Here is a 21,708-nt window from a genome sequence, read left to right on the forward strand (position 1 = left end):
GAGAGTTGCAGGTGAAATTTAGACTTCAGACAGAGTAAACGATCTTGCACTACCTTTGTGCAGCATCAGAGCTATGAAGAAATGCATGCATTTCTTGTATGCATTCCCTTTTCCTTTTCTAGCAAGTAGAGCCACTGCAACGTGAAACAATCTGAACACTCCACATGATAAAGTTTTTTGCCTTGTGTGCTTGGGACACAGCAAGGTTAGCATCTTTAATCATCCCGCTTAGAAAAGAGGACAAGAATTACTACAGGAATGACATAGCCCCAATCTTCCTACACATCGAAATACGTCTTTAAATAGGGCTGCCTCCTCCTGTGCTCCAAGCACCAGCAGACCTGGCTGACCGCATCACAGGCAAACCCGGGTGTCCGGGCTCAGCTAAGCTGGCTCAGGAAGCCCAGATAATGTATCTGAATCGGTTCCACTCCCTACATGCAGGGGCTTTTAAACTCTGCCTTTTGAAATCGCTGGTACAAATCCCATGGAAGAAATTAAATGGTCACAGAGTTGTAAGGCACACTTAGCTCCTAGAGTTTTAGCCTTAACCAATACTTAAATGTCACACAAAACCTCATGGGATGTGTATCTGTTGTACTTCAAACTTAACCCAGCAGCTTTTAATTGTGTGTTTATTGACGGGACAAAAATCGAACAATGAGGGTTTCTAAAAAGTTGATGAAGACAATCAGAGAGATTAACCCTTTTCATAGCACCATGAATGCAGATAAGTCTTTTACTCTTTTTTAATTTTTACACTATTTTCACCTGAGAACATTTGCATGAAAGACTGTATTTCTCAGCAGGAAATGGCACAGGGTATATAAACAACAGGGGACATCAGGAAGCTTCAGAAGAACTGGGGCTTTTTTACAGCATTTGTCTGAACTGAATAACGTGGACTCTTCCGCTTACCCTACAGGTTTATTTCTTGACAATGAAAGAGCTAAAAATACTTTAATTGGTGAAAAAGTGAAAAGGAAATAACTTGTTTCTGGATTTAAAAATCCGGGGCCCTGCTCTGCCCTTCCCGGAGATATCCGACCCTTTTCTTTGCCTTCTCCCCGTGTTCCCAGGTGCCTCTTGCAGTGCAGGGGGGTTGGAGGATGCCGCAGAGCAGCTCGGCCCGTTCAGCCTCCAACCCCCGCAACGCTCCCATCCCCTCTGCGTCGTCCCTCTCCGCCCAGCCCCGCCCCCGCTTCTCTTCTCGAATCAACCCGTGTTACACCGCCCTCCCTCTCGTCCGCAACCGACCCCGGCTCCCTCCTTCCCTGGAGGCGGATCAGTCCTTAAATCCCCGTATCTGGCACCGGCGCGGGGAGTAAGAAAATCTCCGCTTGCCACAGCCGGACCGACAAACCCGGTGGGTTTCGTCAGTCGCTGGAGAAACGAGGGATCCTGGCGAGGATTCGCACTTCAGCAGTCCCTGCCCGCTCCATTATCCGCTGCCTGCTGCGTTTATGCAGCGACGAGATAACTCGGCTTCAGCCTGAGCTCTTCTCCGTTAAGGTACCCAGATTAAACTCGTGGGATTAAACCACACAGTAAAGCCAACACTGCTTAGTAGACATAAAAGCCCTTTGAGTGTTTCGGTTCTTTTTCTGCTTCCCTCCCTCAAGGAATAAAACGCACAACGAAGAAAGAAACAAATTCATACGTAATTAATTCGTTTCAGTGTATAGCCAGCTCTTCAATCTGGCTGCCGGAGCAGCGCACGCTTCCCCCCCTTTCCTCAAACTTGGTGGGTGAAGAGGGAGGGATGTGTAGCGGCAGCTGCCCCATCAGCGGCCGATCTGCGCGGCCCGGAGCGGGACCCGCCGGGAGGGTCGCCGGGGACGCGCTGCCTTTTGCCGCCTGGAGCGCCGGCTCGTCGGAATTGCTAAGTGGTCTCCATTCACACGGGCTCGAGGAGACAGAATTTCTCTTCGTCTCTTGATGACAGGCGTCTTCACCTTTCTCTCTCATTCTGTCGTTGCAAAACTGAGTTAATGTTAAATAAATAACGGGAATCCGTCTGGGCGGCTTATACAAGACTGTAGCCGTTCACACTCGCCTTGTTAAGAAATATATATGCCTTTAAAAAAAAATCAGTCCACTTACCCTAGTTTTGATAAGCCACATCTATGAAGCGTCTTCACGGAAGTGTCTGGCTGTGCAATACCCATTGGAGGCCTTGTGGCCCTTCACAGTTTAGACCTCACACAATCCTATAGGTTTATTTAATATTTTTTAAGGATTTGTTTCACACATATATGATTTGAAACTAGAGCTACATGATGCCTAAACACATTCTGCAACAGGGAAATAAAAGGAATAACTACAAGAGTAATAATAAATACTGTATCTTCTGTACTACTGCATTTGTACTGTTGATACAAGAGCATTCATTTATAAGGGAAAGAAATCCAAAAGATTGTCCTCTCGAAAGTGTCTACAGTCTAGAAACTAGAATTTAAATCCTCTCAACACAACATCAAGATGATGCACACGTACCCGGGGGTTTCACAGGACCCTTCCCCATTTTTGCTACAATCCCTAGTGGTTCTGGTATGCAGACGACAGTTTCGCTATGTGGAAGAAACACAGACACAGAGGGGAGTGGAGACTTCCCTCCCCTGTAGATGGATGACCTTATTACTGATGCAATTTTAGGAAAGCTAAACTCAGTGAACGCTAGGTCCACAGATATGTTAGCCCACATCTCTCTTTTCCCTATACTGGAGAACAGAGATGGGGAAAACTGTGGTCACATTGAAAACCCGTATTTTCAAAACTGTTGCTCCAGTGGTACCGAGCTGATCACCAGGGCTGTGTCCTCTTCCACGGAGCGCAAAAAAGAGCCCCAGGAAAGTCAACAGGCTGGCAGCCTGTGCGGCCAAAAGCCTGCACAAGACTCTAAGGCTAAAAAAGCAACGAGGAGCCCCACTAAAGCCAGAAGGAAATCGGAAGCAAGCAGGGCAGCACCAAAGCAGAGAAACGACTTTAAGGTAACACTGTGCCCTGCTGGAACGGCAGCAGTTCTTCTGAGAATCACCCGCCTTCTCCCAGACGAGGTGGGAGCTCGAAACTCCCTGTAGCTCATGGAGAAGAGGGGGCGGATCCAGCTAGTAGTGCCAGAAAAAAGAAATTAAAAGCGATAGTGCTCTTTCCAGTGTAACACAGCGGTCGTCACCGTGGTGGCACGTCACATCAGGCAGCTCACTGAGAACGCTGATAACCCTGTCCTGCCTAAAAGCCTTTCCTAGTGCTCTGCAAAGTTAATTCCACCAAGGAAAGCTAGCGGGACTCTCTCACACGATAGCGTTGAAATGCAGTGAAAAATGGAAATCAACAAGGGGCCCGAGGCAGGGAACATCCCACCTGTTGCGAAAGAATTGGTTCAGGGTCACCGCCGGGACCCTGATTTCTTCAGGCTTTTATTTTGTGTGTGTGCGTGCGTGCTTTACTCCCCCCGCCACCCCGTCCGAGTTTGAAAACGCCGCGTTGCCAGTAATTACAACAGCAATCAGCTACTCTTTGATGTTCTCAAACAGAACAGAAATAATCTATCTAGATTTATACGAAAACTTTGGTCTATATTGCCCTCTAATTAAAACTGCATAGAGCACTTACAGCAAAGCTAAAGTTCGCTTCCTAGAAGGCACAATGTTTACTCCAATATCATACAAAAACGTAGTTGACGCCACTGACATGTTAAAAGTCTTCAGACTTTCTCAAAGCATACAAATATTTTATTAAAAATTAAAACAGGAAATAATTCTAAAAAAGCAACAAGCAACTAAATTGAATCCCTCGGCAGATCAGCCCAAGTTTTTTAAAAAGTAACATTTAGTATTAATAAAACAAGCACCTCCCTACAAAAAGCTTAGGCAGGCAGAAACAGAGAAGAGCATAGTTAAGGCAAACACTTTAAAAAAAACCTCTTACATGTTTCTGCCTGCGTTGACTAGAAGAACCGAAACCGCAGAGAGTGACTCATCCCTTTATGACCATTGTGGGCGGCTCTGAAAAGAGCCTTTTTTTTTTGACTGTTTTGTTTCCCGATTAGTTTTTGATGTGTTCACTTGGCTTTAGCCTTGTGGCTGTCGGTCTTCTTGGGCAGCAGCACAGCCTGGATGTTGGGCAGCACCCCGCCCTGCGCGATGGTCACCTTGCCCAGCAGCTTGTTGAGCTCCTCGTCGTTGCGGATGGCCAGCTGCAGGTGGCGGGGGATGATGCGCGTCTTCTTGTTGTCGCGGGCCGCGTTGCCCGCCAGCTCCAGGATCTCGGCCGTCAGGTACTCCAGCACGGCCGCCAGGTACACCGGGGCGCCGGCGCCCACCCGCTCCGCGTAGTTGCCCTTGCGCAGCAGCCGGTGCACGCGGCCCACGGGGAACTGCAGCCCGGCCCGCGACGAGCGCGACTTGGCCTTGGCCCGCGCCTTCCCGCCCTGCTTCCCGCGGCCGGACATCGCAGCGACTCAGCCAGCCGACTCCCGCAGCAGCTCCACAGAAACACCGACGGGCTCCCGGCTGCGCCCGCCGGCTCGTTTATATCCGGCTCGGGCGGAGCGGCGGCGCCTTCGCTGATAGGCTGAGAGGGAAGCGTTGTTGCGACAGCCAATGGGAACGCGAATCGAACGGTGTCCAATAGCAAAGCTGAGCGCAGCGGGACGACCTGAAGGAGAACTTCCAACCAATACGATGCGACGCCGCCGAGCTGCTGCTTTGCACAGCGCCACTATAAAAGGGGCTGCCGCGGGCGGCGGCGTTACCCGGTGTTTCCTTAGCGGTGCTTGTTGGTGAGTGAGAGACGCGCGTTTGCTGCGATGCCCGAGCCGGCCAAGTCTGCCCCCGCGCCCAAGAAGGGCTCCAAGAAAGCCGTCACCAAGACGCAGAAGAAGGGCGACAAGAAGCGCAAGAAGAGCCGCAAGGAGAGCTACTCGATCTACGTGTACAAGGTGCTGAAGCAGGTGCACCCCGACACGGGCATCTCGTCCAAGGCCATGGGCATCATGAACTCCTTCGTCAACGACATCTTCGAGCGCATCGCCGGCGAGGCCTCGCGCCTGGCGCACTACAACAAGCGCTCCACCATCACCTCGCGGGAGATCCAGACGGCTGTGCGGCTCCTGCTGCCCGGCGAGCTGGCCAAGCACGCTGTCTCCGAGGGCACCAAGGCTGTCACAAAATACACCAGCTCCAAGTAAATATCTGTTTGAAAGACCGTTTAACCCAAAGGCTCTTTTAAGAGCCACCTACGTTTCCAATAAAAGAGCTGTAAGTAATCTCTATATTTTACTTCAGTTTTACTTATGGCATATTCTCTGATTATTTTAATGATGAATGTTATTCCAATCATCTAAAAGCCCTACCGTAGTTTACTATTAAGAACACAACCACTGTCTCTGGTCCCTACTTCTTGTGGTCTGTACACTCATCTTTTTACGGCTTTCTCTGCCCTACTGAGCCCAGCCATTACCGGTGATTCTTCTTCATATTGCCTGTTGTGCGTGCGCTCTTGCAGGCTGCTTGGATTGGCAGCTGTTTGTAGGGCACCTTCCCTGCGCCGTCTGCTTCCTGCGTGCCATTGCTCAGCGAAAGTCCCTGAAATGAGAGAAAGGGAAAGTGGTTACGGTGCTCGCTCTCCCTGACTCAGGCCGGTTTCATCCCTGGTCCATCCCTTCTCCCTGTTCTCATGCCATGAACTTACATGTTACCAGTCATAGACATATGCCAATATAGTTTAAAAGTGCCTTCAAGGATTTAAGTCATTAGTAAGCAAACACTGATTTTAGTGCTTTGTTTCATTAGTCTTTCCTCTCTGGAAAAAATCTTCTGTTTAAAATATATGCCTTAAAGGAATAATTAAGCTATTTCCTAGCATTTTTTCATTCTAAGGTTCCTAATACAAGATGGTTTCAGAACTGACTAACATTCAGATAGGTAAGGCCTAATCGCGCATCAACGACTGCGATTTCTTAGCCCCTGCTGCCCCCTGATGGGCGTTTCCAAGCTTCTGTCATTTTGCGTTTTACAGCACCAGATTAAGACCTTAGAGACATAGGAAAAACTGCAATAACCTATAAAAAACTGGTCCCAAAGGACACTATGCAAGCGAGACTTGGAAGACAGAGAAGTTAAATAACTGTCGGAAAAAAACAATGACAAAGCTCTTCAAATGAAAGAGTTGGTAGCTCTTAAAAGAGCCTTTGGGTTTAAAAGAGCAGGTCGGGCGCAGAACCATCTTACTTGAAGCTGGTGTACTTGGTCACAGCCTTGGTGCCCTCGGAGACGGCGTGCTTGGCCAGCTCGCCGGGCAGCAGGAGCCGCACGGCCGTCTGGATCTCCCGCGAGGTGATGGTGGAGCGCTTGTTGTAGTGCGCCAGGCGCGAGGCCTCGCCGGCGATGCGCTCGAAGATGTCGTTGACGAAGGAGTTCATGATGCCCATGGCCTTGGACGAGATGCCCGTGTCGGGGTGCACCTGCTTCAGCACCTTGTACACGTAGATCGAGTAGCTCTCCTTGCGACTCTTCTTGCGCTTCTTGTCGCCCTTCTTCTGCGTCTTGGTCACCGCCTTCTTGGAGCCCTTCTTGGGCGCGGGGGCATGACTTGGCCGGCTCGGGCATCGCAGCAGACGCGCGTCTCTCACTCGGCAACTGGCAGCGCTAACGAAGCACCAGATAACGCCGCTGGCTGCGCCAGCCCTATTTATAGCTAATCAGGGACGAGGAAGCCCCACCTCCGGCGGCAGTGACTCACCGAGGCCACAGAAACGGAGTCGGTGGCAGTTTCCGCCCCGGCCGATGTGCGCTGCGGTCCGGCGAAGGACGATGTGTGTCGTGGGGTGCGGAATGATGCGCGTTGTTGTGGGGAGAAGAGCGATGCGTTTGTCGTCGCTGCAGAGCCATATGCGTGGCCTTCTGTGTGTCCTGGGGAGCAAAGGGATGTGTGTTTCGTGTGGTGCAGAGAGGTGCCAGCATCGCGGGGCGCTGAGCGATGTTGGTCGGGGCAGAGCGCTGGGAATGTCTTCGGGGAGCGAGCGATGTGTGTTTCGTCGCGGCGCAGAGCGAAGAGTGTTTCGGGAGGTGCAGAGCGCTGTGTGTGTCGGGGCGTAAGGGTAATGTGCTTCGGAAGCCGCGGTGCGATGGAACGGTGGTCGCTTCGGGAGCCGCCGTGTGGTGGTTGCTTCGGGACCGCGGTGCGATGGAATGGTGATCGCTTCGGGGGACGCCGTGCGGTGGAGCGGTGGTCGATTCGTTAGACGCAGTACGATGGAGCGGCGCTCGCTTGGGGAGCCGCGGTGCGATGGTGCGGCGGTCCCTTCGGGAGACGCCGTGCGGTGCAGCCGTGGTTGCTCCTGGAGTTGCGGTGCGATGTAGCAGTGGTTGCTTCGGGACCCGTGGTGCGGTGGTTGCTCCGGGAGCCGCGGTGCGATGGTGCGGCAGTCGCTTCGGGAGACGCCGTGCGATGGAGAGGTGGTCGATTCATTAGACGCCGTGCGATGGAGCGGCGGTCGCTTCGGGAGCCGCCGCAGTGCGATGGAGCAGTGATCGCTTCGGGGGCCGCGGTGCGATGGTGCGGTGGTCACTCCGGGAGCCGTGGTGTGATGGAGCGGCGGTCGCTTGGGGAGCCGCGGTGCGATGGTGCGGCGGTCCCTTCGGGAGACGCCGTGCGGTGCAACCGTGGTTGCTCCTGGAGTTGCGGTGCGGTGTAGCAGTGGTTGCTTCGGGACCCGTGGTGCGGTGGTTGTTCCGGGAGCCGCGGTGCGATGGTGCGGCAGTCGCTTCGGGAGACGCCGTGCGATGGAGAGGTGGTCGATTCGTTAGACGCCGTGCGATGGAGCGGCGGTCGCTTCGGGAGCCGCCGCAGTGCGATGGAGCAGTGATCGCTTCGGGGGCCGCGGTGCGATGGTGCGGTGGTCACTCCGGGAGCCGTGGTGCGATGGAGCGGCGGTCGCTTGGGGAGCCGCGGTGCGATGGTGCGGTGGTCACTCCGGGAGCCGTGGTGCGATGGAGCGGCGGTCGCTTGGGGAGCCGCGGTGCGATGGTGCGGCGGTCCCTTCGGGAGACGCCGTGCGGTGCAACCGTGGTTGCTCCTGGAGTTGCGGTGCGGTGTAGCAGTGGTTGCTTCGGGACCCGTGGTGCGGTGGTTGTTCCGGGAGCCGCGGTGCGATGGTGCGGCGGTCGCTTCGGGAGACGCCGTGCGATGGAGAGGTGGTCGATTCGTTAGACGCCGTGCGATGGAGCGGCGGTCGCTTCGGGGTCCGCGGTGCGATGGAGCCACCGTGCGGTGGAGCGGCAGTCGCTTCGGGAGCCGCCGTGCGATGGAGCGGTGGTTGCTTCGGGAGCCGCCGTGTGGTGGTTGCTTCGGGACCGCGGTGGGATAGAACGGTGGTCGCTCCGGCAGCCGCCGTGCAATTGACGCACGGAAACAAACTCTACAACTCACAAAGAGTTATAAAGCAGGTATGTTTATTGTGGCGCCGGGGTCGCACTGGGGAATTCTCCACCAAAAGTGCTCCCAACTAGTGTGCCGTTAGTCTTGGCTTTTATCTTTGAGGCTATTACATATTCATCACAGTTTTTAGAAATCATTTACATGACTATACCTTTTACATGATTAATTTTATAGATTGATTAATTATTTTATTCTATGGTCTCTGCTGCCATCTAATGTCCTTTGCTTGCAGCTTCAGTCCTCCAGGTGGTCGTTTACTTCCTCTGGTGTTCGTTTTGTAGTCTTCATCACTTGTCCTTTTAGTGAACCCTTTCCCTTGGCACTGCACACCATCCATTATCTTGGTTCCAAGTCACTGAACTGGTTCTTAATGGTACTAGTTCTTCATCGTCCCGGACAGTTCGTTTCTCGGCCTTTGAGCTTTTTGTCGATTAGTTACATTCCATTGTCTATACCTTTAACACTTGACTACTTAGCTAAATATTTCTTGAACATCTGTTCTTCAAATAATCTTAGTTAATCACTTGACTAATCACTCTAAAGGTCTAAGGATAATACCTTAATTAATCACCTGGATAATCAATCTAAAGACTTAAAGATAATACTTCAATTAATCACTTGAATAACAATCTAAAGGTCTAAAGATCATGAGAATAGTTAATTGAAGTATACAATAATTCAGCAGCATGGTTTCAATAGCAGCTTGGTTTCAATCACAGTTTGGTTTTAATCACAGCTTTAGTTTCACGATGGAGCGGTGATCGCTTCCGTAGCCGCCGTGCGATGGAGTGGTGCTCGCTCCGGGAGCCGCGGTGCGATGGAGCGGTGGTTGCTTCGGGCACCGCGGTGTGATGGAGCTATAGTTCCTCTGGGAGCCGCGGTGCGTTGGAGTGGTGGTCGCTCTGGGAGCCGCAAGTGCGATGGAGCGGTGGTCGCTTCGGGAGCCGCGGTCCGATGGAACGGTGGTCGCTCTGGGGGCCGCGGTGCGATGGAGCTGTGGTCGCTCCGGGGTCCGCGGTGCGATGGAGGGGTGGTCCCTTCGGGAGCCGCGGTGTGATGGAGAGATGGTTCCTCTGGGAGCCGCGGTGCGTTGGAGTGGTGGTCGCTTCCGGAGCAGCGGTGCGATGGAACGACGGTTCCTTTGGGAGCCGCAGTGCGATGGACCGGCGGTCGGTTAGGGAGCCGCTGTGCGATGGAGCGATGCTCGGTTCGGGAGCCGCCGTGCGGTGGTCGCTTCAGGAGCCGCCGTGCGATGGGCGGTGGTCCCTTCGGGAGCCTCGGTACGATGGAGCGGTGGTTCCTTCGGGAGCCGCGGTACGATGGAGTGATGGTCACTTCGGTAGTGGAACGGTGGTCTCTTCCGTAGCCGCGGTGCGATGGAGCGGTGGCAGATTCGGGACTCGCAGAGCGATGGAGCGGTGGTCGCTCCAGGAGCCGCGGTGCGATGGAGCGGTGGTCCCTTCGAGAGCCGCCGTGCGATGGAGCGGTCGTTGCTTCGGGAGCCGCGGTGCGATGGACCGATGGTTCCTCTGGGAGCCGCCGTGCGTTGGAGCGGTGGTCGCTTCGGGTACCGCCGTACGGTGATTGTTTCGGGGCCGCAGTGCGATGTAGCGGTGGTCGCTTTGGGACCCGCGGTGTCGTGGTTGCTTCGGAGCAGCGGTGCGATGGAGCGATGGTTCCTTCGGGAGCCGCGGTACGATGGAGCGGTGGTTCCTTCGGGAGCCGCGGTACGATGGAGTGATGGTCACTTCGGTAGTGGAACGGTGGTCTCTTCCGTAGCCGCGGTGCGATGGAGCGGTGGCAGATTCGGGACTCGCAGAGCGATGGAGCGGTGGTCGCTCCAGGAGCCGCGGTGCGATGGAGCGGTGGTCCCTTCGAGAGCCGCCGTGCGATGGAGCGGTCGTTGCTTCGGGAGCCGCGGTGCGATGGACCGATGGTTCCTCTGGGAGCCGCCGTGCGTTGGAGTGGTGGTCGCTTCCGGAGCAGCGGTGCGATGGAGCGGTGGTCGCTTCGGGTACCGCCGTACGGTGATTGTTTCGGGGCCGCAGTGCGATGTAGCGGTGGTCGCTTTGGGACCCGCGGTGTCGTGGTTGCTTCGGAGCAGCGGTGCGATGGAGCGATGGTTCCTTCGGGAGCCGCGGTACGATGGAGTAATGATCACTTCGGTAGCCGCCGCGCGATGGAACGGTGGTCTCTTCCGTAGCCGCGGTGCGATGGAGCGGTGGCAGATTCGGGACCCGCAGAGCGATGGAGCGGTGGTCGCTCCAGGAGCCGCGGTGCGATGGAGCGGTGGTCCCTTCGAGAGCCGCCGTGCGATGGAGCAGTCGTTGCTTCGGGAGCCGCGGTGCGATGGCGCGCTGGTTCCCCTGGGAGCCGCGGTGCGATGGATTGGCGGTCGATCTGGGAGCCGCGATGCGGCGGGCGCTTCGGGAGCCGCGATGCGGTGGAGGGGTGGTCGTTTCGGGAGCCCCCGTGCGATGGACAGGTGGTCTGTTCCGGAGCAGCGGTACGATGGGGCGGTGGTCGCTTCGTGTGCTGCCGTGCGGTGGTTGCTTCGGGAGCCGCTGTACGATGGAGCGGTGGTTGGTTCGGTAGTCGCTGTGCAGTGGAACGGTGGTTGCTTCGGGATCCGCAATGCCATAGAACGGTGGTTGCCCTTTTTCTGCGGACTTGGCCGGCTCGGGCATCGCAGCAAACGCGCGTCTCTCACTCGGCAACTGGCAGCGCTAACGAAGCACCGGATAACGCCGCTGGCTGCGCCAGCCCTATTTATAGCTAATCAGGGACGAGGAAGCCCCACCTCTGGCGGCAGTGACTCACCGAGGCCACAGAAACGGGGTCGGTGGCAGTTTCCGCCCCGGCCGATGTGCGCTGCGGTCCGGCGAAGGACGATGTGTGTCGTGGGGTGCGGAATGATGCGCGTTGTTGTGGGGAGAAGAGCGATGCGTTTGTCGTCGCTGCAGAGCCATATGCGTGGCCTTCTGTGTGTCCTGGGGAGCAAAGGGATGTGTGTTTCGTGTGGTGCAGAGAGGTGCCAGCATCGCGGGGCGCTGAGCGATGTTGCTCGGTGCAGAGCGATGGAAGTGTCCTCGGGGAGCGAGCGCTGTGTCGTCGCGGCGCAGCGCGAGCTGTGTTTCGGGAGGTGCAGAGCGCTGTGTGTGTCGAGACGGAAGAGTCGTGTTTTTGGGGGGCGCAGAGCGATGTGTTTCGGGGGGGGACGCAGAACGATGGTTGCTTCGGGAGGCGCAGAGCGATGGCTGTGTCGTAGGCAGGGGAACGTGTGTGCGGCGGGGCTCTGAGCGATGTGTGTGTCCGTCGGGGAGCAGAGCGATGTGTTTCGGAAAGGGGCAGGGGACGCCGCCGCCGCAGGGCGACGTGTGTTTCGGGAGGTGCAGAGAGATGGGGCTGCCGTACGCAGGGAGATGTGTGCGGTGTGGGGCGCGGAGCGGTGGATTTATCTGCAGGGCGCAGGACGATGTGCGTTGTGGGGGGCTTGGAGCGATGCGTGTTGACATGGGGAGAAAGGCGATATGTTTCCCGTCGCCGCAGAGCCGTATGTGCGGTGCGTGTGTCCTGGAGAACCGAGGGATGTGTGTTTCTTGGGTGCAGCACGATTTGTGCGTTGTGGGGCGCGGAGCGATGTGTAGTGAGCCGCCGCAGGGCGACGGGAGTGTCGCGGGGCGCTGAGCGATGTGTGTGTCCCTGAGCGGGGAGCCGTTCGCGTGTAGGGGCGGAAACGGAGCGATGTGTCTGTCAGTCGGCGCAGAGCGAGGGGAGTGTCGGCGCGGAAGGGTAATGTGGTTTGGGGAAAGCGTGGAGCAATGTGTGTGTCGTCGGACTCGAGGAGCAGCGAGTGCTGGGGGGAGCGGAGCGAGGCGTGTGTCGCTGAGGCGGAGCGCGATGTCTCTTTTGGCAGGCGCAGAGCGATGGGACTGTGGTACGAAGGGAGGTTCGTGCGTCGTGGGGCGCGGGGCGGTGGGAGTGTCTTCGGCGAGCGGAGCGCTGCGTGTGTGTCGGTCGCGGAGCGGAGCGATAGCTGTGTAGGGGAGGAGCGGGGCGATGTGTGCGCCGTCGGGCGCTGAGGGATTTGTTTGTCAGGCGGAGCAGAGCGATGTGGGTGGTGTTCGGCTTAGGGCGTAGTGTGTGTTGGGGGAGCGGAGCGCTGTGTGTGTCGAGACGGAAGAGTCGTGTTTTTGGGGGGCGCAGAGCGATGTGTTTCGGGGGGGGGGACGCAGAACGATGGTTGCTTCGGGAGGCGCAGAGCGATGGCTGTGTCGTAGGCAGGGGAATGTGTGTGCGGCGGGGCTCTGAGCGACGTGTGTGTCCGTCGGGGAGCAGAGCGATGTGTTTCGGCAAGGGGCAGGGGACGCCGCCGCCGCAGGGCGACGTGTGTTTCGGGAGGCGCAGAGAGATGTGGCTGCCGTACATAGGGCGCAGAGCGATGGGAGAGCCTTCGGAGAGCGGAACGACGTGTGCGCCGTGGGGCGCTGAGCGATGATGTTGTCAGTCGGAGCTCGCCGATGTGTTTGTCAGCCCGGTGCAGAGCGATTTGTGTTTCCTTCGGCGCGGAGAGATCTGTACGCCGTAGGGCGCGGAGCGATGTGTGTGTCGGGAGGCGCACGGTGATGTTTGCGTCGGGGACTGAAAATCTAATGTGTGTTTCGCCGTGCACTGTCTTTTTCGGGAGCACAGGGCGATGTGTGTGGCGGAGACGCGCTCTGTCTCTGGGTGTGGGGGTGTGTGTGTGTGTTGGCCTATCATTTTATGGTAAACATATTACGGAACTTTAAGGAAATGAACGATGTGTACACTGAACAAAGCAGTGTACTGGAAGACAGCAGTGGGCTGTTGAGAGAAGCGGTCTCTAAGGTCACTGTAACAAGCGCTCCGTGTTGCGACCCCCGAGCACTTGGAAGGGGACATCAGGTCTTCCTTCTCCTGCTGCTTGACGACGTGGGAGTGAGCATGTTGTGCACTTCACGTAGATCATATTTTACTAGTTTCATTTCGGGTTTCTTCGGTCGAGCTTGTGCAAGCCGCGGCAGCACAGCGCCGGGACTACCTACCTACCCGTGGATTTCCGTGTTCCTGCTTGGCGAGCGGGGCGCTGCCCGCCCTGCCCGAGGCTGACTCGGCGCTGGGACCCACCCCCGCTCAGCCTCGGTAGGACGAGACGGTCGCGAAGGTGCCCTCGCGATCAGGAGCTCGGCGGCTGCGCCCAGCGTAAAGCCGTGGCTTGCTCCTCTCTGGCCCCGGCGCCGCGTCCCGCCGCGCTCTGCTCCCGGCCCGGCCCGGCCCTGGGCCTGAAGTGTTAATGACACACACGTTCCTGTAACGTACCTGTATTTGTCTCATCTGGCTGTTCCTTTCTGGAAACCCCCTTTCTGGGGTTCAGTTACTTTCTGTTTCTTGCACCGCTGCCGGAAGCCCTTGAACGGCATACTCGTGGGCCCGAGTCAGACTCACGGGCCCCAAGTTATCCCTCATCGGGCTTCAGCGGTAAGTGCGGAAACAGAGGGGTTGCGGGCGCTCCCAGCCGTGTCCCGGAGCAGCTCCTCTCCCCAGCCGCTGCGCCCCACCTCGCCCGCCCTGTCCGGGAGGGACCGGCGTGGGGCCGGCAGCAATCCTGCCCGGCTTCGCCTCTCGGTACTGAGGCTCTCTCGTGGCTGGTTGTTGAGGGAAGAGCGATTGTACGTGGAAGTTTTCGGAGCGTTGGAACTGCTGAAGTAAAACCCGTGTTTTACCCCGTATGGAAGTACTGAACTTCCGCGCAGACCTCCGTCCCTCCGTTTGCTGGTGCCCAGACCTGCGGCGGAGCTCACTCACACGGGCGATAGCCACGAATGGAGAAATCGGAGAGGAGAGCCTGCGGCGGCCAGGCTGAGTCACAGCAGGGCACTGACTGGCAGCCTGCTTACACAACAGCGGCCCCCCCCCGGACTCCTCCTCTCCATTTCCCCACGCTGATTCCTCCACGATTTCCTCGAGCTTTGGGCCAGCACGCTCCATCACCTCTCCACGGCGGCTGCAACTGCGGCTCCGAGCCCCGCGCACACATACGGCCGTGCGAGGGATCTCCGGCCGGGGGAGAGGGAGGCCCCGGCAGAGCCCGCAGGGAAGGGGAGGTGCGGAGTCCTTAGCGTCCCTTCGCTCCTTGTGGCACAAGGAAGTCCGCATAGGCAGCGCTCGGGGCAGCCCGGCACTGTGCCTTTCAGCAGTCGAACCTCTCCTCCCAGCCTACCCAAGGGGCAGATTACCCGGGAGGAGCCCCCACCCTTCCACCAGTAGCACACATGCGCGTGCCCAGATTCGGCAGGGAAGCCACCCTTCGCCTCATTAAGAGCTACACATTAGTTGTCATTAATTGTTTTTCTGTGTTATCCTTAGCTGTCCAAGAACAGAATGGAATAGTTTGCAACAACGGTGAGAATATCTTGGCATGAGGGTGGGGATAAAGTTCCTCTTCTCAGTGGTGGGGTGCAGCGCCTTGTCTCCTCAAAACTCTGGCAACCATCACCGATATAAACAAATATGTTACCAAACAACACTTTCGCTTGCATACGATCTGTGCCCTTAGAAAGTCGCATGGTTCCGGGATTATTTTTTTTATTTCTTGAAATGAAGAGAATCTAAATTAAAGCCCCCTTCTCATTGGCTTTTTGCAGACATGTGTCACCTCTCTGCCATTTATCGCCTGCCAAAGTCTTCTCCCTCATAGACAGTGGTGTGTACTGCATATGATCTGGGAGAGAAAGCTATGTGCCATGGAAAGAGATGATGAGAAACAGCTGGAATCAGCACCCGAAGGCACGGAAAAACAAACAAACAAACGAACAAACAAACAAACAAACCAACCCAGGCAGTATAAACCAGTTTTCCTTTGGGAGTTGCTTATCAAACTTCGCCCGGCAGCCACAAGCATAAGGAAAGAAAAACATAGGAGCCACAGAGGTTAGTTTGATGTCTTTGTAAACGCGGACTAAATTGTACGGAAAGGTGAAAACGAGTAAGCTGAACTCATTCCTCAGGGTGGATCTACCAACCCAATGTCAAAAGAAATGGGAACGTATCTAAGACAAATTAAAAATTTGCACATCTGAAGACAGCGGGTTTCGTACCCTTTTGGTCTTGCAAAGCACTGTCTTTCCCGCAGCAACAGCCTGCAGAGATACTCGGCCAGCCTGTTCCTCTCCTAACCCTTTGTGTGCTTTCAGGTCTTACGGAAGAATTGATTCCCTGAACACAGACTGGCATTTGGAAGGGGAGTTCTGGGCGCTGGTTCCACTCGACGGAAAATCCGACCCTGGGCCGGCAATGCACAACAAAAATGCTTTAGTCACCACATTAACTGTGTACAGGCAGATTTCATGGCAGTTCTGCTTGTACTTCTGCATTCAACTGGACTCTGTTCCCAGAAGGAAAACACACTCCTTGTTGCTAGGACCTTCTTTCTCCCTTTCCCTTTGCTGGACTTGAAAGTAACTTGTTCGAGGATTTCTCAAGATCTTGCCCTCCACCCGTTGATTTCCACCTCTTGGCTTTGGGGTTGCACTTAGGCTCCGGCCTTACCTTCCATGCTGTGCCGGTGCCGCTCTGACTCTGGCCTCCTGGCTGCACTTTCCTGACTCGACCTTGTCCCATCCTCGTCCCCACAGACTTGCCCAGTGATCCAGGGCTGTGGCTGTCCCCGATCGCTGCCATCGTTCCTGCCCTGCTTGCTTTGTGTGGGTGTTGCACAGCTGTGTCCTTGTTGGTGACAGCATAGCCCAGCCTGCTCTGCTGTCGCCCTCATCTCCCAGCTCACCTGCCCTTGCGGGGCAGCCACCTCCTGCTACTCCCCCCCCAAATTTTGGTGAACTTGTATGTCCACCTAGGAATGTATTTACTGAAATTAAATTAGACTTGATCTAGAATCTCCTCCCCTTTCAAATAGCTATCATTTACTGATGGTAGCTATTTATGATGGTAGCACAGGTATGAGGATTGAAGTAAAAATTCAGCCGCTTCCAAGCAGTTCCTGAGATGTCAGCCTTCACTGCTGATCCTGCACAGATCACTTTTTCTAGCTCGACATGCCATCACCTTCTCAAATACCTGATGCTGGGATAATGTCAGGGCAGGCTCCCTTTGAGTTGCAGAAAGACGACCTAGTGCTGCCTCGGAGTGACAGAGTTCAGTATTGCATCTGCTTCTATGAACATTGGCTGCAAAGTAGCATAGGTGTCAATAATAGTGGCTATCGGCCTGTTCTGTCTTTCCTTCCTCTTTTCTTCTCTTGTCCTCCTTCCCATCCACCTCACCCACCTGAAGGTGCCTCCTGTTCGTTATTCCCAGGAAGCTGCTACAAACCAGCAGTCTCCCATCCCCACTCCTCCTCCTAGGGAAGGACCGTTTCTTTCTTGCAGCATGCAAGCCATGCCTGTCATTACTGACCATGTAGCATCCACCTCTTCCCTGCCTCATCAAATGCCCTGATTCCTGATCTGTGCCGTGGAATTGTGGTTTTGAGCTAAAGCAACTCAGGCAAGGAACGTGCTGAACATTGCTACGGTTGGCCTAGGCAGACAGGAGAAGCTTGTGGTGGGTATTCGTAAGCACCACAGAAGACAGACTATTTCTTTGTCCAACTGAACAGAGAATAGTTAGCGCCCTCACTATCTTGCTTCAGTTGTCTGTGTGCAGTCAGGCAACAAAGAGATGGGCAAAGGAGAGATCGAGTGGCAGGGGTGACATAGTAATGCAAATGCATGATATCCTGAGGAGAGAAAGACATCCCAGGGAACCTGTGAGTCCAAGCTGAGCTGCATTGATCACCTGCCTCAAATGCCTTTATGCCCAAGTGATAGGTGGCAGCATCTTGTAGGGAAGTGGATGCTGGTGGTGGCCCCACACTTTCCTCTGCAGCGTTCCTACTGACAGGTGGGGCAGCCAGGGTACTCAGGAGCCAGGTTAAGAGAGGGAATCATCAAAAATTAGGGGTGTCATAGGTACATCCCGCTGATTTTGCTGAATGAGATTCACTTATTCTGTGAATACTGGGCTGCATGCAGAGCCGCCTTGTCAGAGAAGCTTCCAGAATAATCTGCAAGGCCTGTAACACTTTTTTTTTGAGGAGGGGGAAGGAGGAAACGGCAGTTAGGGACCGTAGCAAACAGCCCAAGTGTCTCCGGGGAGCAAAAAAGCCCACTATGACTTCCTGGGTATCACCTGGAAGGAGAGGAGCACAAGCTCCTTCTGAAATGCATAGGTCTTCCCAACCTCAAAATGTCTGGGAAGGAGCTATGGATACCAGCTTTCCAGTGTCTGAGCTTTCTTCTCAGTGCTCACCTGCAGTGCTGTGCTGCTCATTTATCACAGCCTACAAGGAGGAAGGGTAGTTTAGATGTCTTCCACATCCTGAAGTACTGCAGCTGGTTGCACTCTTCCCATTTTTGTACTGTTGCTTTCCAGCATTGATCACAGGTCTTCTGAGCCAAGGCACCAAGCAGCTAGGAAGTGGCTCAGAGACTCAATCTCTGCCTGCGCTGCCTGCAGCTTGTAGGAGACCAAACAGGACAGTTCAGTTCTGCAATAAGGTATACTGTTACGTATTTGTCACTTCTTATTTCACCCTGACAAAAACCAGACCCACACTGATGGGGGGGGTCTGTTTTTTTGTTCTAAAATTTTGTTCTCCCCATCTTGAAATGCAAATAAAAACTTGGCCACGTGGTGCAGCACCTTTACTGAGGCTGTTTGTGGAGTGGATGGCCTAGGAAAGAGAGTGCTGCCTCCTTCCCCAGAGTAACCCACAGTGGGAAGGAGCTGCCGTTCCCCAACAAGCAGGACAGGCAACAGCAGGACAGACATGCTGCATTGGGAGATCCCAGATGACAGGCACAAAGTGTGCAGCAGCAAAGGAAATGTCACATTCATGTGGCATTGAAATGCGTTATTTCACATGTTCATGTTCCCCCCAAAAGATCTTGAACAGTTGCCTGAACAATTAAGAGATACTCAAACTAGCGATACCCAGAGTTTCCATTCTACACATCCTTCTGGTCTCCAGTTTGGGCACACATTTGCCATAGGTGTCATATTTTGTGTACCCTGTGACCCTCCCAGCATATTAAAGGAACGGGTTAAGCAGAAAGGAAGAGTGGTGACTGGCTACTTTCTCTCTACCTGAATTCACATTCCCTACTGGCCAAATTAGGCTTTTTATTAAACCATCAGTATACACATAGAAATTCATCCAGCACCGTAACATTTTCCTACATATTATATTTATTCCACATTGAAACGTTAAATACTGAACAAGATACTTTATAATTTGACTGATTGATTGGTTCATATGAACCGCTTCCTGGAATGATCCCTTAACTGAGCTTGGAAGTTATGGAAAACTATGCAGTCGGGAATGATCAAGGAGCTCTTTCTCTCTTGTTTTGAACCAAAATAAAACTTAAAAAAAACCCTGAATATGTTTGCAAGGAGGTAATTTTAAGAAAAATGAAGAAAGCTGTATCTATGGATCCCTTTGTAATAACGAAATTTTCTGCCTACTGCCTACCATACCTCTGGTCATGGATTTCTCATTTTAAGAGATTACTGATTTATCTGGGGATTTTAAATCTATATGAACACAAAAACCTTTTACCATGGGGAGAAGTCCTTTACTGGAGACTGAACAGTATGCAGTCATAACCCCTTCCCTATTGAGACACAAAGTTTTCTTGCTCATGTAACAATCATGTTACGTTGAGAACATCAGGATAAATCAGTTTTTAAATAAAATCCATCATCCACGGACAAAAGAGATCTCCCAAATCATCCAAAGCCTGCAAATACATGAAGGGCAGATTTGAATTGCCTTGAGTGACTCTGTGACTTCATTTATGTTTCTTATGTACCTGGAGCATTCATCAGTCAGAATGATGATGTGGTGCATTCACACCTCCTTTTTTTTCCTTGGGCCACTTGTTGATCTGGGGCGCTTGTTGATCTCAGAAATTTCCATGAAACCTCAGCCTTGGCGTATTGAAGTCTGGCAGTTGAGCGCTCCTTGACTGTATCAGAAACTCTGCATAGCTGAGGCTGGGAACATACTCCTACTGCCTGGCCCAGGTGTCCAGTAGAACAACACTGAAACCTTGAGAATTTTTTAGTAATTACCACCTGGGACTGTGGCCAGGATGGAAATTTACGGATGACTAAAGCCAACCATCTTGCGAACCTATAAACGGTGGTCCGAAGTGGGGCCCTTTGAGCTCTCCTGGACTGCAGTGGGCCGCACTCAGCATCTCCCTCTGAGTGGGACGCCTCTCAGAGCTCACGACCTTTCGGGTCGGCGATATTCGAAGGACCTTCGGGTCCTGGGCTGAGTCCCCTTTGAAACTCAGCCCTTTCACCCGTTGAGAGGGAATGCCTAGACATTCGACGTGAATATTTCTTCACTGAAATCGAGGGGAATTTTTTACAGGTACCTTCTATATATTTTTTATATATATATGTTTCTCCGTGTGTGTGAACTGATAGTAAGCATAATCTGTAATTAAGTTGTGATTGTAGTAGACTTACTAACTCACATTGTAAAAATTGAATTAATTAATGATTAAGTGCTACTAAAGTTTGTTAATGATCAGTTGATAATTAAGTGTTGCTAAATTGTGAATGAACTCTAGACTGCTGCTAAACACATATAGTCCCTGAGATATAAACCCTCAGATGATTTTCCTTTATAAGCTTCATTCGTGTAATAAGTAATAGAGTGAACCTTGCCATCGAATTCTGCTAGGTTGCACCTCTATAAATCTCTGTTAAAATCACTTTCTGCTAATATCTTTGATGCTGATTCTTTAAGCGGCCTCTAAACCACTCATTCGCGACAAATTGGTGTAGTCGGCAGGATGGCAATTAGTATCACTGATTACTTACAAAAGCATGGAGTAAATCCAAGCCCTAAATTCTTGGATGAATGGGTTCGTGATAATTGGCATGATTGGGAAGCTGTGGAAAAACAATTAGATGCAGCCAGGGGCCGTATAAAAGATGGAAAAGGAATTATTTGCAAAATGTTAAGCACCTGCCTAGAAGCCGCTTATCAGTTTAGAAAGGGTAGTAATAAAAGAGAACAGGATCTAAAAGTAGAAATAGAAGAAAGAAAGGCAGCTGAATTAAAACTGTCCTCGAAAATTGAGCAGTTGCCAAAACAATGACAGGAAGATAAGGAGAAAACTGAATTGATATTATCCTTGAAAGTCGGGCCGCTGCAAAGACAGTTACAGGAGGAAAGGGAGAAAAACAAAAAGTTGGAAGGAAGGGTTGAGATGATATTAATGCAGGCTCCCAACCCCCCTGACATTGTACAGATTAGGAAATTAATAGTATCACCTGAGGAATGGGATGGAAAGATATGGGATGATCCTAATGATAGTGAACCGGGGGAAGACAACTCTTTAACTCCTTTAAATACCCCTGAATATGAAGCTAGACCCATTATAAAAACAGAAGAAACTACTGGACCTCGGGGTGGTTTGGTAGATCGCACCCAAAAAACGATCCCATTCGATCCACTTCAGATGGCTAATTTGCAAGATCGCAACCGCCGTAAGGCAGGCGAAACTGAAGCTGAGTATCTATGGCGGGTATGTCTAACTGGGGGAGATAGAATCTTACTGAGCAGCGACGTAGCCAATGGATTTTAGGGACCCGGTGTCTTTTTAAATTCTGGCCCTGAGCCCCCAAATGATCCCCATTCGATAACAAGTAGGGTGGCATACTGGGTTGGTGGAATAGAGATACGAGAAAGAGGAGAGCCCCTAGTAATACCTATTAAATCCTTGAACGAGATCTCCGCAGTTATTACAAAAGCTGCCTGTATTCAGGCCATGCATGATTGTGGCCCTCTCGATGTTCCCATATCGGCAGAAGAAAATAATGAAATGCTAAAGCCATTAATTATAGGAGCCCCTGCTATGCTCAAACCTTACCTCATTGCAAAATGGGATCAAATTAGGAGAGATGCAGAATTCAATGCCCAAATTGTTGGCGATCGAGAGCCAATCTTGATACCCAGAGAGATCCCTACCTGGGCGATGCTGATGCATGATATTATAAATCACGGGTGAGAAATGGGATGGAGCGATCTATCTAGCGAAGCCAAAAGGTCAGGTCGTCATATCAGACAAATTAAACAACCACAAGATAGTCCCCAGAAACTGGAATCCATCGTCCGGCAACCCACAGTTCACAGGTGGAAAGAAGTATACAATCAAGCATTAGCGT

The 21,708-nt window shown here is 53.1% G+C and overlaps 2 protein-coding genes, 1 long non-coding RNA gene and 1 pseudogene across 4 annotated transcripts; 2 read left to right on the forward strand and 2 right to left on the reverse strand.

The window, feature by feature from the left end:
* Window positions 1-3,712: 3,712 nt before the first annotated feature.
* On the reverse strand, window positions 3,713-4,652 carry LOC142083424 (histone H2A-IV). The gene has a single exon (XM_075152810.1). It carries the CDS (start codon window positions 4,451-4,453, stop codon window positions 4,064-4,066), a length of 390 nt encoding a protein of 129 aa, XP_075008911.1. The 5' UTR covers window positions 4,454-4,652; the 3' UTR covers window positions 3,713-4,063.
* Window positions 4,653-4,725: 73 nt separating this feature from the next.
* Window positions 4,726-5,231, forward strand: LOC142083435 (histone H2B 1/2/3/4/6). The gene has a single exon (XM_075152836.1). It carries the CDS (start codon window positions 4,811-4,813, stop codon window positions 5,189-5,191), a length of 381 nt encoding a protein of 126 aa, XP_075008937.1. The 5' UTR covers window positions 4,726-4,810; the 3' UTR covers window positions 5,192-5,231.
* Window positions 5,232-6,214: 983 nt separating this feature from the next.
* LOC142083429 (histone H2B 1/2/3/4/6-like) lies at window positions 6,215-6,626 on the reverse strand (annotated as a pseudogene).
* A 4,942-nt stretch (window positions 6,627-11,568) lies between these two features.
* LOC142083442 (uncharacterized) lies at window positions 11,569-19,240 on the forward strand. Of its 2 annotated transcripts, none has more exons than XR_012674059.1 (4): window positions 11,569-12,555; window positions 13,234-13,311; window positions 15,108-15,393; window positions 15,657-19,240. It is a non-coding gene; the product is annotated as an uncharacterized LOC142083442 (long non-coding RNA). The 2 variants fall into 2 exon arrangements; XR_012674060.1 differs by having other exon boundaries at window positions 11,569-12,379.
* The last annotated feature ends 2,468 nt before the right edge of the window (window positions 19,241-21,708 follow it).

Source organism: Calonectris borealis, chromosome 1 (assembly GCF_964195595.1).
Source record: "Calonectris borealis chromosome 1, bCalBor7.hap1.2, whole genome shotgun sequence".
NCBI classification, from domain to species: domain Eukaryota; kingdom Metazoa; phylum Chordata; class Aves; order Procellariiformes; family Procellariidae; genus Calonectris; species Calonectris borealis.